Below are 17,878 nucleotides of genomic sequence, written 5' to 3' on the forward strand. Positions count from 1 at the left end.
CTAAAGTTGGTCCAATTCAGTTTGTACTGCCAACATCAGAGAGAGAGAGAGAGAGAGAGAGAGAGAGTGTAAAGTTATGATGAACTTCAATGCCTAAGTACAGGGTTTTTAAATTTTGCATTATTTGATATATATTTGGTACCAAGAGTGAAGTTCGCTACACATGGTCATCATTGTGGTGGCAATTACTCATTGCCAAATTTAATTTTGAAATTTTTGTTGGCCAACAGGTCTAGTTACATTTGACCTTGTAAAGCCTGTCCCTCTGTGCATATGTATTCATACACTCTCGTGCTTGTAATTGAGTCTGATGACAGCCATAATCACTCTCCAGCAAATAGAGGATCGGGTGATATGCTGGATAAATGCAAGTATAAAGTCTCATTGGAATTTATGTTGATTCTAATTTCAGAAACACTTAAATAATAAGTTATTGTGACACAATTGGCACAGCATAGTGAATAGCCAATTATAACATTTTATAAAATACACAGAATCCTGTACTATGGACACCATCTTATTCGGATCACTGATGGGTAAATTGTGTTACATTGCCAGATTAGAAAGCACAAAAGGCTAAATTAAATACATGGAAGCTGACAGCAAATCTACTTATTTTCATTACACTACCTGTGCCTTGTTTTTGGTGAATTAGCTTTGGGGAGTCAAGAGGTGAGTTGAAGATAAACATAGCTCCTTGTTTGTTCTTGGTTGGTCCAGATAAATTTCTAGTCCATAATGATGCTGCAATACTTCCATCCTGTTTAGATAACTTACGGTGGAGAATTTGGCAATAGCAATACTGTTGAACAATATGAGGAACTGGTTAGGCTTGCTCTCATTGGAGACCTGTGCTTGAGATTTAAGTAATACAATTTTTTAAAATCAAGCTTAAAAGTTACAAGGTCTTGCTACATGTGGATCCAAAGTACTTCAATATTTGAAAAACATCAAATGAAATTAAAAATCTACAATTTAAAGATCCCTACTTCTAAATTTATAATTGATACAGACTATTTCCAGGACATTGGTCCATTGGCCTCCTGCAGCTGAGGCACCCAACCACCACAACCATCTTACTTGAAACAGTGACAACTGGCATGAATGAAAGATTTTCTCTTTCAATTATTTCAGTCTTACTGGGTTTATTGATGTCATTCTTGGTTATATTGTGCCTGAATGTCAGAAGCAGTCTCATTTCAATTCTGGAATGCATTACCCAATGGCCAGGGTCCTGTTTTATTCTTATAGTACTTCTTTTGTGGTGGTTTGGTTCATCTGAGGAACTGGTTAGGTCTTTACAAAGGGCAGTTTAGAGTGTCCACACAACTACTTTTGGAGAGAGATATGAGTTATCTGAAGTTGTACAGGGGATTTGTGAGACAGCTTTTGTCTGCTTACAATACAAAAGTGTCATCGTCAATCTAATGACACTAGCTTCTTTTTAATGACAAGAATTTGAATTCCCCAGCAGCTGGAGTTGATTTTCTACTTGAACATGTCAATTGGTTTTATCAGCAGAGACAATGAGTACAACAGAAAGGACACTGGCCTTTAAAAAATGTGTAATATTCCAATTGGACTTCAACTGAGTATTATGGCCATTTCGGGGCAACTCATTTGTGGAAGATTTAGAAAAGTATGTAAGAGATTTACCAGAATTAGACCACAGATGAATGTTATTTGGAGGAAAGGAATCTTTCATGTTGTGTTCTAAAGATTTGATAAATAAAGGAAATGTGATTCCTGTGCTAAAGTAATAGGTAACTCGTGGACGTTAATTAAAAGCATTGACAGAAGTCGGAGAAGAAGAAAAGGGAAGCAACAGATTGTTGTGATCTGGAACATATGGCCTGAAGGGTGGTAGAAGCACTTGCATCATCTTTAAGAGGTGAACTGGACAATACGTTAAAACATTTGTTGGAGCATTATGAGGAAAATGTTTACACAGATGACTTTATTAAAGAGCCCTGCTGTTCATTAGAGAGGTTTATCAAGCAGCTGGTAGTATGGCACCTTAGGACAATGTTCTCTTCTTGCACTATAATTTTCTGTGGCTAGTAGAAGCAATCATATGTAAACTATACCACAAGAAATTAGTATTTGTTTCTAATACTGTTTCAATAAAGACTAAACAGGATAGATTTTAACCTGGTCCTAATTATGGCTCAGACCTGGCAATAGGCAACCGATTGGAGCTTGTTCTGAAAAAAGCTGAGGAAATTAATCCTTAATTATTAGAAAGGTTTAAGAGGAACCTAAGGGGCAACTTCTCACACAGAGGGTGGTCAGTATGTGGAATGAGTTGTCAGAGGAAACAATAGAAGTGGGTATAATTGTAAAGTATAAAAGACATTTAGACAGAGACAGGTATAGAAAAGATTCAGAGGGATATAGGCCAAATGCATCAAATGGGGTGGGCTTAGGCAGACAAATTGGTTGCAATGAACAAGTTGAGCATCATTCTCAGGACAATCTACCAGGCACTCTTGACCATCTCTGCATGAAGATCCTATTTTTGATCCACCTTCTTCAGCTGTAGCATTTCTCAGGCAAATTTGTGAGGGGGTTTATGGAGCATGACTTTGAGGTATCTTTGAATATCGGCCCCTCCAACTCCACAAACCATTTAAAATAATGATCCTCCACTCACTGGAAACTACTGAGATTAGATTTATTTTATGGATCATTCTATGATTTACATTCTTAGAGACCAGTCAGGAGACAAAAAAGTGTAGCTCCAAATTTAGCATGCTATCCTGCAGAACAATTGAAATATATTGTGGACTGAAGCGGTACATTACACCCGCTTTCATCTATTTTATGGTTGATAGGAGGGTGTGATCTATTTGTTGATCTACTTCTGATTAGATTAATCATGTATAATGTTCAGGTGAAGTACCAAAAGTGTTTATACCACGGGTGGGAAACTTTTTTTAAAACTCACATTCCCCCTTAATCAATCCCTATGCCATAAGTACTCTGTGATTAGTAAGGGATTGCTTATGGTGGGTGGTATGTGAGTGGGAAGGTAAGGTTGTGAATCACTGCTCTAAACCCAATTGTTTCTGAAAAATGTTGCTGTTATAGACCCACTCCTCAAGAACCATGCCAACCACTCTATCTGATGCATCTGTTGTAAGGGTCTAGATGAGCAAAAGATGTGACCTCTGCTTCTTCTTCTTCTTTGGCTTGCCTTCGCAGACGAAGATTTATGGAGGGGTAAATGTCCACGTCAGCTGCAGGCTCGTTTGTGGCTGACAAGTCTGATGCAGGACAGGCAGACACGGTTGCAGCGGTTGCAGGGGAAAATTTGTTGGTTGGGGTTGGGTGTTGGGTTTTTCCTCCTTTGTCTTTTGTCAGTGAGGTGGGCTCTGCGGTCTTCTTCAAATGAGGTTGCTGCCCGCCGAACTGTGAGGCCCCAAGATGCACGGTTTGAGGCGAGATCAGCCCACTGGCGGTGGTCAATGTGGCAGGCACCAAGAGATTTCATAAGGCAGTCCTTGTACCTCTTCTTTGGTGCACCTCTGACATGATGGCCAGTGGAGAGCTCGCCATATAACATGATCTTGGGAAGGCAATGGTCCTCCATTCTGGAGACGTGACCTACCCAGCGCAGTTGGATCTTCAACAGCGTGGATTTGATGCTGTCAGCCTCTGCCATCTCGAGTACTTCGATGTTAGGGATGAAGTCGCTCCAATGAATGTTGAGGATGGAGCGGAGACAACGCTGGTGGAAGCGTTCTAGGAGCCGTAGGTGATGCCAGTAGAGGACCCATGATTCGGAGCCGAACAGGAGTGTGGGTATGACAACGCTTATCTTTGTGAGGTTTTTCAGTTGGTTGTTTTTCCAGACTCTTTTGTGTAGTCTTCCAAAGGCGCTATTTGCCTTGGCGAGTCTGTTGTCTATCTCGTTGTCGATCCTTGCATCTGATGAAATGTTGCAGCCGAGATAGGTAAACTGGTTGACCGTTTTGAGTTTTGTGTGCCCGATGGAGATGTGGGGGTGCTGGTAGTCATGGTGGGGAGCTGGCTGATGGAGGACCTCAGTTTTCTTCAGGCCAACTTCCAGGCCAAACATTTGGCAGTTTCCGCAAAACAGGACGTCAAGCGCTGAAGAGCTGGCTCTGAATGGGCAACTAAAGCGGCATCGTCTGCAAAGAGTAGTTCACGGACAAGTTTCTCTTGTGTCTTGGTGTGAGCTTGCAGGCGCCTCAGATTGAAGAGACTGCCATCCGTGCGGTACCGGATGTAAACAGCGTCTTCATTATTGAGGTCTTTCATGGCTTGGTTCAGCATCATGCTGAAGAAGATTGAAAAGAGGGTTGGTGCAAGAACGCAGCCTTGCTTCATGCCATTGTTAATGGAGAAGGGTTCAGAGAGCTCATTTCTGTATCTGACCTGACCTTGTTGGTTTTCGTGCAGTTGGATAACCGTGATGGGGAACTTTGGGGGGCATTCGATGTGCTCTAGTATTTGCCAAAGCCATTTCCTGCTCACGGTGTCGAAGGCTTTGGTGAGGTCAACAAAGGTGATGTAGAGTCCTTTGTTTTGTTCTCTGCACTTTTCTTGGAGCTGTCTGAGGGCAAAGACCATATCAGTAGTTCCTCTGTTTGCGCGAAAGCCACACTGTGATTCTGGGAGAACATTCTCGGCGACACTAGGTATTATTCTATTTAGGAGTATCCTAGCAAAGATTTTGCCTGCAATGGAGAGCAGCGTGATTCCCCTGTAGTTTGAGCAGTCTGATTTCTCGCCTTTGTTTTTGTACAGGGTGATGATGATGGAAGTGTTTCCCTTTCCTCTCATTCTTTCTGTTATTAGGTCCAATTTATTCCAATTACACAGAAGAATAGCATATATCCATTCATTATAGACAAAAGACCCACTGCTAAATCTGTAGCACTAATTTATATTAAATTCTATAAAGATAGCAATTTAAATAAAGCTCTCTCTGCCATGCTGTTTGAAAGAATCTCAGAGTAATTGCAAGAATAAAAATGGATTATTGATTGTCTGGAGGTTACACCAACTGATTTGCAGGGATGTTATTCTCAATTTCCACACAACTACATAACTGAGTACAGTTCTACAGTGTGGAAAGGCCAAGACATGGAAGTGCTTTGGATCCTTCGATAGCAGCCCCTCCTTTACTGCATTGCAACAGGACTAGATGTTTTTCATTATGTTCTTCTCCACCTTATACGTTTATAATGTTTCGTATTTTTTTTGTCCGCCAATTCTCTTCTTTTTGTTGTATCTTACCTTGTTGCTAGTTCTTTTTCTGTACTTACTATTTCCCTTTCTAACTGTTCTATTTCCCAATTGTAGTCCTTTTTCATCTTAGTTACATAACTTATTGTATACCCTCTAATGAAGGCTTTCATTGCATCTCATAATATAAATTTGTCTTTCACTGATTCTGTATTTCAAAGTACATTTTAATTTTACGTTCAATAAATTCCTGTCTCTTAAGTAGCATGCAGTTTAATCTCCATCTATATGTTCTTGGTAGGATGTCCTCCAGTTCTATTGCTAATAACAGGGGTGAATGATCAGATAGCATTCTAGCTTTATATTCCATTTTCCTAACTCTCCCTTGAATATGGGCTGACAACAGGAACATATCAATCCTTGAATATGTTTTATATCTACTCGAATAATATGAGTATTCCTTCTCCCTTGGTTGCTGCCTCCTCCATATATCCAGAACTTTAATTTCTTGCATTGAATTAAGCATACATTTGGCCACTGTATTCTTTTTGCTAGTCTTTTGTCCAGTTTTATCCAACTTTGGGTCCAAATTAAGGTTAAAATTCTCAACAGGACCAGATGTTGAGGCTGGTGTTGTTCCTCAACCTCCAGTAATCCATGGTAATAACACCCACAAGCTCAGAAGCCTTGTTAAGTTGTGTTAGGCCTTTGGTGGGCAGTTGACATACAGTTGGTTACAAGAGGAGCACTAGTCAAGCATATCAATATGTTGTTGCTATACTGGGAGAAAATTGTTAAGGCACCAAAATTGATGTTTCTATGCTGCCAAATTATACTTTGCATTGAATTCAAAATTGGACAGGAAAAATTGGCATTTCATCTATTCTCGTTCAATCTTTTGGGATATCTCTCCAGTGAAAACATCACGATTACAGTGATCAAGTCCTGACAGAATCAGGTGAATTTAATGTAATTTAACATAAAATAATTTGACATCAATTGAAGATCCAATATGAATTATTGTCACTGAGATGGTATTTAACTTGGAGCGGCCTGCAAAAAGCAAGAAAAGTCATCTTCAAAAAAGAGAGCATCGCTGTAAATTTTGGTAATGATACAATGGTAGAATTTGTGGTAAATATCAAAATATTTTATTTTTCCTTTGGTGATATTTACCTGAAATCTAACCTGAGAGCTTTGGAACAGTTATTTGTTGGGTGATGCTTTATATCAGTCTCTGCTCAGTCCTCAATAAGCTTAAATCCAAAGGCAAACAGAATAAAGTCTGGTAGACATTCACAACTCTGTGTGAAGCCCATGTTTGGAATGGAAATGTAGCTTTGAACAAGAGGGTGTTTATTCCCACAATGAAGCAGCAATTGCACTATTGGAACAATGCCCAGGATATCTGGGCTCAGTATGTTTAAGGCTATTACCAGATGGAATGAAAAAGTGTCCATTTCCTTGCATATATATATTCTTACAATAACCTATAAACTAAATCATGGGCAGACTTGCTCAGTTTGTGAAGTTCTGGAAGAAGTGTGAACTGCGTTGAGTGTGTGCATTCAAGAAGTTCACTTTAAAACATAGGTCTAGATTTTTCAATTGGCAGGAACCTTTGAGTATATTTTAGGATACATTTATTGCCAGATTAATTTTTCCAGCTGCTGTGAAAGGTCAATAGTAGCTGTAGCCACAAATGCCAATACAATCTAAATTATTCAGTAATCATGTGAAGATAAATTTGTTCAGCACTAATTTTCAAATACAGATTTTTGGTAATGTAAGCTCACTTGAACTTTACTTTTCAATGGACTAATTACAAATTGAATCAAATATCTTCTAAAGAGTGAGTTAAGAGTTACGAAGTCCCACCCCATGCCACATATCTCTATTTTAATTCCAGGAGAGAAGCAATAAAAGAATGCTGGAAACCCTCAGTGGGTCAGGCAGCATCTTGACAGAGAAACAGAATTGATGTTTTGGGCTTTGTCTCTATCATATTTGACAGGATTCAGAAGTCTGCCTTCTATACATCTCATGTCACTGCTCTCACCCTCTCTCATTACCATCTACCCCACCAGCCCTTTTATTCAACTGATTATCTTCCATGATGTCTGCCAGCCAAAGTTGGACTCCACTACCAAACATATTTTCCTCTCCTGTAATCTAATAAATGTGCTTGAGAAACTCTGCTTGACATACGGTATCCATAGGATGAAGGGCACAGGTTTGAACATTGATTACCCTTTTAGTTCCACTGGACACTGCATGACCTGCTGAGTTTTCCCAGTACATTTTTTTCATAGCACTCAACCCCAGCATCTGCAGACATAGGAACATAGGAAGTAGGAACAGGAGTAGGCCAAAAATGGCCCATCGAGCCTGCTCCGCCATTCAATACGATCATGGCTGATCTAATTTATGACCTAACTCCACCTACCTGCCTTCTCCCCATATCCCCTAATTCCTCTATCATGTAAAAATTTATCTAACCGAATTTTAAATATGTTTAATGAGGCAGCCTCAACCACTTCCCTGGTTAGAGAATTCCAAACATTCACTACTCTCTGGGAAAAACTATTTTTCCTCATCTCTGTCCTAAATCTCCTCCCCCAAATCTTGAGACTGTGTCCTCTCATTTTAGTTTCCCCGGCCAGCTCAAAAAACCTTCCTACATCTATCCTATCCATACCCTTTATAATCCTATATGTTTCTATAAGATCTCCTCTCATTCTTCTGAACTCGAGCGAATACAATCCTAGACGATTTAATCTTTCATCATAAGTCAACCCCTTCATCCCAGGGATCAACCTAGTAAACCTCCTCTGGACTGTCTCCAAAGCCAGTATATCCTTCCTCAAATATGGAGACCAGAACTGGACACAGTACTCCAGGTGCGGTCTCACCAGTACCTTATACAGTTGCAACATTACCTCCCTACTCCTGAATTCAATTCCTCTAGCAATGAAGGCCAACATTCCATTTGCCTTCTTAATAACCTGCTGCACCTGCAACCTAACTTTTTGCGATTCATGCACAAGCACTCCCAAGTCCCTCTGCACAACAGCATGCTGTAGTTTTTCACCCTTTAAATAATATTCAGCTCTTTTATTTTTCTTGCCAAAGTGGATAACTTCACACTTACTAACATTGTACTCCATCTGCCAGACCTTTGCCCACTCATCCAGCTTAACTATATCCATTTGCAGACTCTCCACATCCTCATTACAATTTGCTCTTCCACTCAATTTGGTGTCATCCGCAAACTTGGCTACACCACATTTTGTCCCCTCCTCCAAGTCATCAATGTAAATGATAAACAGTTGTGGGCCTAACACTGACCCCTGCGGCACCCCACTTACCACTCTCTGCCAACCTGAAAAACTCCCATTTATCCCGACTCTCTGCCTCCTGTCAGACAACCAATTTTCAATCCAGGCCAATATACTTCCCCGGACTCCACTTTCCTGTAACTTACTGAGAAGTCTCTTGTGCAGCACCTTATCAAACGCTTTCTGGAAATCCAAATATACAACATCAACCTGTTCTCCTCTATCCACCACACCAATTATATCCTCAAAGAATCCTAACAAGTTTGTCAAACAAGATCTTCCCTTTCTAAAACCATGCCGCGTCTGCCTGATTGAACCCTTACGTTCCAAAAGTTTCACTATTTCATCTTTAATGATGGCTTCAAGCATTTTTCCAACTACAGACATCAAGCTAATTGGCCGATAATTTCCAGTCTTCTGCCTACATCCCTTCTTAAAAAGTGCCGTGACATTTGCTGTCTTCCAGTCTGCCGGGACCTGCCCAGAAACCAAGGAATTTTGGTATATGACCACCAATGCATCAACTATAACTTCCGCCATTTCCTTCAGAACCCTTGGATGCATATCATCAGGACCAGATGATTTGTCTGGCTTTAGTCCCATTAGTTTCTCCATCACTACTTCCTTTGTAACAACTATTTTATCAAGGCCCTCCCCAACATTCGCGTCCTTAACTCCGCACTTGGGCATGCTGGACGTGTCTTCCACCGTGAAGACTGACACAAAATATTTGTTTAATGCTTCGGCCATTTCCTCATTTTTTGCTACCAGTTTTCCTTTCTCATCCTCCAAGAGTCCTATGTTAACTCTGGCCACCCTCTTCCGTTTTATATATTTATAAAATTTTTTGCTTTCTGTTTTTATATTTTGTGCCAATTTACTTTCATAATCCTTTTTCCCATTTCTTATTACCCGCTTTGTAACCCCTTGTTGTCTCTTAAAGTTTTCCCAATCTTCCAGTTTCCCACTGCTCTTTGCAGCTTTGTACACCTGCGCCTTCAATTTTATACTCTCCTTTATTTCCTTTGTTAACCACAGTTGATTTTTCCCTCTTTTGCTGCCCTTTTTCCTGACCGGAATATATTTTTGTTGACCATTACAAAATATTTCTTTGAAAATCTTCCACTGTTCCTCAACTCTTTCATCAATTAGTCTGTGCTCCCAGTCCACTCCGCCCAATTCCTCCCTCATCCTAAGGTAGTCACCCCTGTTTAAGCATAATATATTAGTTTTAGATCTAACTATTTCCCCTTCCATCTGAATGAGAAATTCAATCATACTATGATCGCTATTTCCCAGATGGTCTCTGACTATTACATCATTTACTCTACCTATCTCATTGCACAACACTAGATCCAGGAGAGCATTTTCTCTTGTGGGTTCCTTAACATGTTGCTCAAGAAAGCTATCGCGGATGCATTCTATGAAGTCCTCTTCCAGACTCCCACGACCAACTTGATTTTCCCAATCTATGTGGAAGTTAAAGTCCCCCATGACTTTCTTGTTTAACTCGTATCTTCCTCTCCTGTTCACTTTCAGCACTCTGTAGTAACTGAACTCCCTGGTCAACTCCAGCAAATATTTCTCTTTCTATGCCACTTTCCCAAGCAGTCAAGGGAGAAAAAAAGACATATGATGTTACCTTTTCCCTTCCCATAAACCATGGATTAATCTGTTCCTCCAGGTGAAGCAGTAGTTCCCTTGCAATGCTTCCAATTTAGTGCTCACGATGTTGTCTCCTTTATGCTAAAGAAACTAAATACAGATTGGCAGAACATATCTGTTCATTTTGTAAGGGAATCACTAAGCTACTAGTCACCTATCACTTTTATCCTCTGCCCCTCAGTCCTCTGAATATTTGGCTATGTTGCTGTAACAATACCAAACATAAGCACAGGGAACAGCATCACATCTTCCACCTGGGTTTGCAGAAGTGTTGGTGCCTTAACAATTTCAGGCCACTGCTCCATTTTTTTTACCCTCCTTCTTTATAGATATGCTGTACCTTTCCATTTCAGTTTGTTTCTGATATGCTTTCTATTTCCATATTTCATATTGTTTCAGTGACAGTCTTAGTATGCACACTGTTATAGGCATTTTCTCTGTTCTCGAACTCCTCTCTCTGCAACTTAAACACTTGTTTGCTCACTTATCCAGAAGTAGGGTCGTTGTACCTAAGTAAGAGCTGGACCCACAACAATTAGCCTTTTGTCACAATCACTCCAAAGCAGACACAATATCACTGGCTCCCCACCTAGCTCTGGATTACTTAGAACATAGCTACTCTTCATCTACTGCAGCTCAGCCTTCAACACCATTATTCCCTCAGTGTTGGACAGCATGTTCCAAACCCTGGGCTTCTGTATCCCCCTCTGCAACTGAATCCTTGACTTCCTCATCAGAAGACCAGAGTCAGTATGAAATGACATCTCCTCATCACTGTTGATCAGCACAGACACATTTCAAGGATGTGTGCTAGGCCCACTACTCTACTCACTGTTAATCCATGAATATGTGGCTAGCCACAATTCCAATGCTATCTAAAAATTTGCTGATGACACCACAGTTGTCGGTAGAATCACAGGCAGCAAGGAGAAAGTGTACAGGAGAGAGATAGATCAGTTAGTTGAGTGGTATCACACCAATAACCTTGCATTCAATGTTCGCAAAACCAAGGAGATGTTTGTGGACTTCAGGAGGATGTCAGGAGACCACAGACCAGTCTTCATCGAGGACTTATCAGTGGAGAGGGTCAAGAACGACAAATTCTTGGGTATCATCATCTCCAAGGATATGTCCCCAAGCCTCCATGTCAATGCAATCACGAAGAAGGCTCACCAGTGGCTAAAGTTGGTGAGGAGATTTGATTGAAGGCTCTCAAAAAGTTCTATATGTACCGTGGAGAGTATTCTGGCTGGTTGCATCTCTGTCTAGTACAGAGGTGCCAATGCGCAGGACAGGAAAAAACTCCCAGAAAATTTTTAACTCGGCCTGTGACATTATAAGCACCAGTCTGCACTCCATCGAGGACATCAGCAAGGGGAGAAGTCTTAAGAAAGCAGCCTCTATCCTCATGCTCCTTTCACACTGCTTTCATCAGGGAAAAAGGTACAGGAGTCTGAAGACAAGCACTCAGATTCACAAAGACAGCTCCTTTCACTCTACTGTAAGATTCCTGAATGAACAATGAACCGCATTCAGTGCTTTACTTTCTTTTTCTTGCACTATTTTTTAAATTCATTTTGTCAGGTGGTTTATCGAAATGTTTGCACTGTGACGCTGCTGTGAAACAATGAATCTTGTGACATGTTCATGACAATAAATTCTGGTTCTAATTAAGATGGATGCAATTAAAACAATTTTGTTTTAGAAGAATATCATTGTTTTAAACATAAAGCTTATATTTTGTTGACTTTCTTCAGACTATTACAATCCATAATGAATTACCATAACACATTTCAGAAATGGATTATTCCTTTCCATTCAGAGGAGTCCTTCTGTTTGTAAAGGAAGTGAAAATACAGTTGCAAATGCCTTAACTGTTTAAGTTTATATACTCCTTTCTTGGGTTCTCTAATACACTCTCCATGCTCATTTACTGCAGGGTCTCCAGTGCTCACCGGCACAGGCACCATCACGTTGATTGTGGATGACATCAACGACAATGTTCCAGCTTTTGATTTCAAAACCTACCATGCCACTATCCCTGAGAATGCTCCAACTGGGACTGATGTCCTACTTGTCAATTCCACAGATGCTGATGAAGGTTTGAATGCAGTTATCAGGTAAGAACATAATGAACAAAATTCTTCCTCTGTATATTTTTATCTCTGCAATAGCACAATGCAGATATAATCCTAACTTATTGATATACCCTGAAATGAAATCAGCCTTAGAAACAAATCACATTACCCATACTGATGGGCAAAAGACTACCCTTAAAGATCCCATAAGACAGGTAATATGTATATCACAAGCATACTACCTGTAACGTTGAACCAGGATATATACTCCTGGGTGTGGTAGAGTTTTTAAGTAACTTGTTCTTGTATAATTGGGAGCATTTGGATTGTGTTACATCTTGATATAATGTATTCTCTGAATGTCGGTTTCTGCTTTAACGTGCATATGAGTGGATTCCCTTTATAGATGACACTTTCCAAATTCTAATATTTCCCAATTTCAAAACATGTTATCTTCTAGGAAACATGAGCAACGATATTCCAAATTACTATCTTATTAATCCAATAACCAAACTTCATAGATGAAGCTTTAAGTAGCTTTAATTAGTTGATAAAACAGATAAACATTTTGCATAATTTCACTTTGAAATTTACATAATGATGAATAAACAAAGCATATCGTATAATGATGTAACCATATTCAACTTTAAATAGATATAAGAAAAAATAGACAATATTAAGACAAAATAAGACAAATTAAGCTGTCATGATTCTTCAAGGAAAGAAATGCAAGCTTACACTTTGCTTGGATATTATGACATATGATGTCATAGTAACTGTGGTAACACTATAAACAATAATTTCATAAAGGGGATAGGCACAAAGTAACTATGAATCAAAAACACAAGATTTTAACCTTTATATTCCACCCCCTAATTATTATAACAGACATTAATGGCTAATAGATAATATTTACTATTACAGATACATAAGTAAATATAGTAAGTATAAGATTAAAAATCAAAACTTTCTGCTTCTTGTAAAAGACAGATTTTAGTAATAGTTTGATTTAAGTTTTTTACCCCCTCCATAAATCTTCGTCCGCGAAGCCAAGCCAAAGAAAGAAAGATTTAAGTAACCAGTCTTTGTTTTAATCCGCACTTGCTGAATGAAACCTTTTTTTGTCCGGAAGAGTTTCCACGATTGTCCCCAGCAACCAAAAATTTCTTGATGCAGAATCATCCATGGTAATTACAATGTCTACGCATACAAAATTACATTTCGCTTTAAACCATTTTTGTCTTTCTTGTAATAATGAAAGATATTCTTTAATCCATCTTTTTTAAAATAAATCCGCGATAAACTGCACTTGTCTCCTTCTGTGTCTTGCATAAATATCTTCTTTCTGAAATTGGCCCAGAAGTATTAAATGTTTAGATTTAAGAAGTAAGAGATGATTCAGTCATTTGAATCGACAGAAATTTTCCTTATTGGATGACTATATAAAATAGCTTCAATTTCACACAAGATTGTCATCATTCAGTATTTTACTATTCAAAATGGAATTAAAAATTTTCTTGATTGAGCTAATCACTTTTTCCCACAAACCTCCATGGTGTGATCCTGTGGGTGTACTAAATATCCAATTAATTTCCTTTAAGTAATGCATCATGAATTTGATGTTGATTCCAATTTTGAATTGCTTTTCTTAAATCTAGTTGAGCTCCTTTAAAATTAGATCCATTATCAGAATATAATTATTTTACTTGACCATGTCTGATGATAAAACATCAAAGAACATTGATAAAATAGTGGGTATAAAGTGATTATGCTACTTAAATATTAATTACTTTCATAGTCAAGTAAAAATAGCTCCATATTGTTTTTCAACACTTCTTCCTCATTTTATTTGCAATGGACCAAAATAATAAACTCCCACATATATAAATGGGGGTTCATCTGTCTTGTGACAAATCTGCCATTTGTTGTTTTCCAGGTTTTGCATTTGCACGTCGACACATTTTGATATAATTCTTTTGATCAATGTTGAAGCACCAAGTATCCAATATTTATGTGTAATTCTGATAACACACGATTACAACCACCATGACCTGTTTTCTCATGTATATGTCAAACAATCAATTCAGAAATATGAAATTCCGTAGCTAATATAATTGGATGTTTCACTTCTTCTGGCATTATTGCTTTTTCCAATCTTCCTCCTACTCTCAACACATCATTTACCAGAATAGGATTTAGCTAGTAAACATGGCTTGCTTTTGTAACATTCAAATTCTTCTTCAATTTTGATATCTCATTATCAAATGCCTTTTTCTGACAAAAATGAATTATCTCCAATTCGGCATTTGCCAATTCATCAACTGTTGGATAACAGCTCTTTCGAAACTTCAGGTTCTCTTTTTTGATACGATGTAAAAACAGTTATTAATCTAAGAATCCTTGCTACTGCCCTTTTCAAACTAAACCATTAAGAATAATAGAAAATTAATTGAATGATTCTCATTAGATATTTGAATAGTATTCGCATTAGTGTTTTTGATTTCTGGATCCTCCATTGAAAATTCTTTCAACTCTTCAGGATTTTGAGGCCAATCTTCTTGAGATTGTGAAAGAAATTGAGGACTGAACACCCAAGTGTTGGCTTTTGTCAGAAATGATTGAACTTTTGAACCTCATGAAGCCATATCAGCTGGATTATCCACTGTTTTAACATATCTCCATTGATCAGCATACAAAATCTTCTCAATCTCATTAATTCTGTTAGTCACAAAGGTACAAAACCTCATGGTTTTGTTATTAATGTATTTAAGCAATGATGTACTATCAGTCCAAAACATAGAATCTGCTAACTCCATCTGTAAATCTCTTCTTAACATTGTGTCCATTGTGTTCACCATAATAGCGGCGGTCAATTCCATTCGAAGTATGGTGACTGGCTTTAATGGAGCCGCTCTGGGTTTTCACATTACAAATTCACAAATACTCACTCTTGGTTATTTCACAGTACTAAATAACTGACAGTACCAAAACCACCTTTGATTGCATCAGTAAAATGGTGTAACTGAGTAAATGTGGCAATTCCAAAGTCTGTAGGTTTTAAACATCTGTTGACTTCAAAACTTGCTAACATTTCAAGACTCTCAATCCAATTCATCCAATCTTGTGGGATGAAACCTGGTATAGTTTCATCCCATCCAAATGTTCTTCTTTCTTGGCTATTAATACTATTGGTGCCAATGTTCCCAAAAGATCATATTATCAAGCTTACAATCGAAAGAATATCTCTTCTTGCCAAAGGTTATTCTTTCAAAACAATTTTGAATTGGAAAACATCAGATTGAACACACCATTGCATTCCTAGAATTCTTTTGACAGGTAGAATGTCACAATCCATGTCAACATGTTTTATCTCCTTAGCTCTTTCTACCTCAGGAATAATAGCCTACACATCTCGACTGTTGCAAATCCATTTCATAAGGAAGAAACCTCCTTTATTTCACATCTCTTTTAATTTGTGATTAAGATCTATTGCTTCTTTTTCTGAAACCAATGAAGTAAGAAAACCATCAATATAGAAATTATTTCTGATGATGCTTATAGCTTGAGAACTAAATTGTTCTTCATTATCTTCAGCACATTTCCTGAGAGCAAAATTTGCACAACTTGGTGATGAAGTTGCTCCAAACAAATTAACTGTCATTCTGTATTCAATCATATCTTTACTGTAATCTCCATTAGGCCACCATAATATCATAGAAAATCACGATCTTCTGATGGTACTTTCACTTGATGAAACATCGCTTCAATATCTACAGCAATTACAATAGGTTCTTTACAAAATCTTACCAGAATGCCTATTAAAGTACTGGTTAAGCCTGGGCCTTGTAAAAGTTGAGAATTCAATGAAACTCCTTATAATGATACTCCACAATCAAATACTATGCGTAGTTTCTCCTTTTGTGGATGTATAACTCCATGATGAGGTAAATACCATTTTCTACCATCTTTACGTTCCAAAGATATCTTCTGATACCTTTCCTACATAACCCTTGGTTATCATGTCCAACATGACACTGGTATATTCCAAATGAAAGGAAGTATTTCTCTTGAATTTTCTCTTCAAATTCAGCATACGCTGTTCTGTAATTATTTTATTGTCTGGCATACAAATTTCTCTTTTCTTCAAAGGTAATGCTATGCAATAATGACCATCAACATGTTTCACAGAATTTGAAACTAAATCCAGAAACTGCTTATCCTCCTTCAAAGGTTCTTGAATATCTGTGAGACATTTGGGGAAATCAATTTTAAATTGTTGTTACCATAGTCCATTACATTTGAAATTCTGTTGATATTTATATTCGATGACTCCTGATCATTATCAATTTTTCCTCCTAATGGTCCGTTAATTGTCCATCCAAGCAACATTCTTACGGCATAAGGTCTATCATTTTGACTCCTTATTAATTCTAGAGGTTCAAGAGTTTTGGTACATCTAATCCAATTAACATCTCAAATTTAGCATCAATCTTGGGTAAGCAAACATTTTTTAGATGATCCCACTGTTTGATATCATCTTGAGAGGAAATATTCTCCTTATTCACAGGCATAGTCTTCTGAGAATATACACTTGGAAGATTGCAACATTCATTGCTATTCAATCCAGCAATCTGTAAACCTGAAACTATATTAGTTTCAATGTTCCTTTCATCATTCATTGTCTTCAACAAGATTTGTGATCTTTTGCCATGAAGATTAAGTTTATTCATTAATTCAACAGTACAAAATGATGTAATACTTCCTGGATCAAGAAATGCGTAGGTCTTCAGTAAGAATTATGTCTTAAGTAGAATTATGGTGGATGCCATGATTGGGTTAATTAGTCATCCAGAGTGCCTGCTTTAATTGTTATTTAAATAGCTCCAAAAATGGTCAGCAGGTAAGGCAATCTCTGTGAAGATGGGAACAGAGTTACCATTTCAAATTGATGACTTCTATCAGAGCTGTTCCTTAAATGTTGATTGCAGTGGTTCTCAACATTTTTCTTTTCACTCACATACCACTTTAAGTAATCCCTATGTCATAGGTGCTCTCTGATTAGTAATGGATTGCTTAAGATGGTATGTGAGTGGGAAGGGAAGGTTAAGTATCACTACTCTAGACCCAACTGTTACTGAAATATTTTACTTGAGAAAAATTTCCCTTGGTCCATTTCCTTTGAAGTTATGAAACCGTGCACAAGTCAATTAGATGTGATTAAAATAGTGGTTTTCAAACTTTTTCTTTCCACTCACATACCACCTTAAGCAACCCCTTACTAATCACAGAGCACCTATGGCATAGGGAATACTTAAAGTGGTATGCAAGTGGAAAGAAAAATGGTGAGAACCACTGGATTAGAGCTTCCACATAACTTTGCTGGATCAGGCACTGAGTGGACTAACCATTGATCCATGCAGAAAGGAGGTCATTCAAAATGTAGCCAATAAATGTTTTAACCTTGATTTTTGAGGCCCAGGCATGCAAATGAAATTATAGCTTTCCACTTTATTTTAAAAGGATCTCCACCCATCCACAACCCTTTCCCAGGACTTGTCGCCACCCAAGGATTGGTAAACTGCA

General features: G+C 38.1%; 1 protein-coding gene across 2 annotated transcripts in view; it reads left to right on the forward strand.

The window, feature by feature from the left end:
- fat4 (FAT atypical cadherin 4) overlaps nucleotides 1-17,878 on the forward strand; it is a 465,822-nt gene that overhangs the window by 349,862 nt on the left and 98,082 nt on the right. For both annotated transcript variants that reach the window (XM_069925240.1, XM_069925241.1), the window contains exon 8: nucleotides 12,157-12,337. In XM_069925240.1, coding sequence (XP_069781341.1) covers nucleotides 12,157-12,337 — 181 coding nt within the window. The remainder of the gene's footprint in view (nucleotides 1-12,156; nucleotides 12,338-17,878) is intronic.

This window comes from Narcine bancroftii, chromosome 3 (assembly GCF_036971445.1).
Source record: "Narcine bancroftii isolate sNarBan1 chromosome 3, sNarBan1.hap1, whole genome shotgun sequence".
Classification (NCBI taxonomy): Eukaryota; Metazoa; Chordata; class Chondrichthyes; order Torpediniformes; family Narcinidae; genus Narcine; species Narcine bancroftii.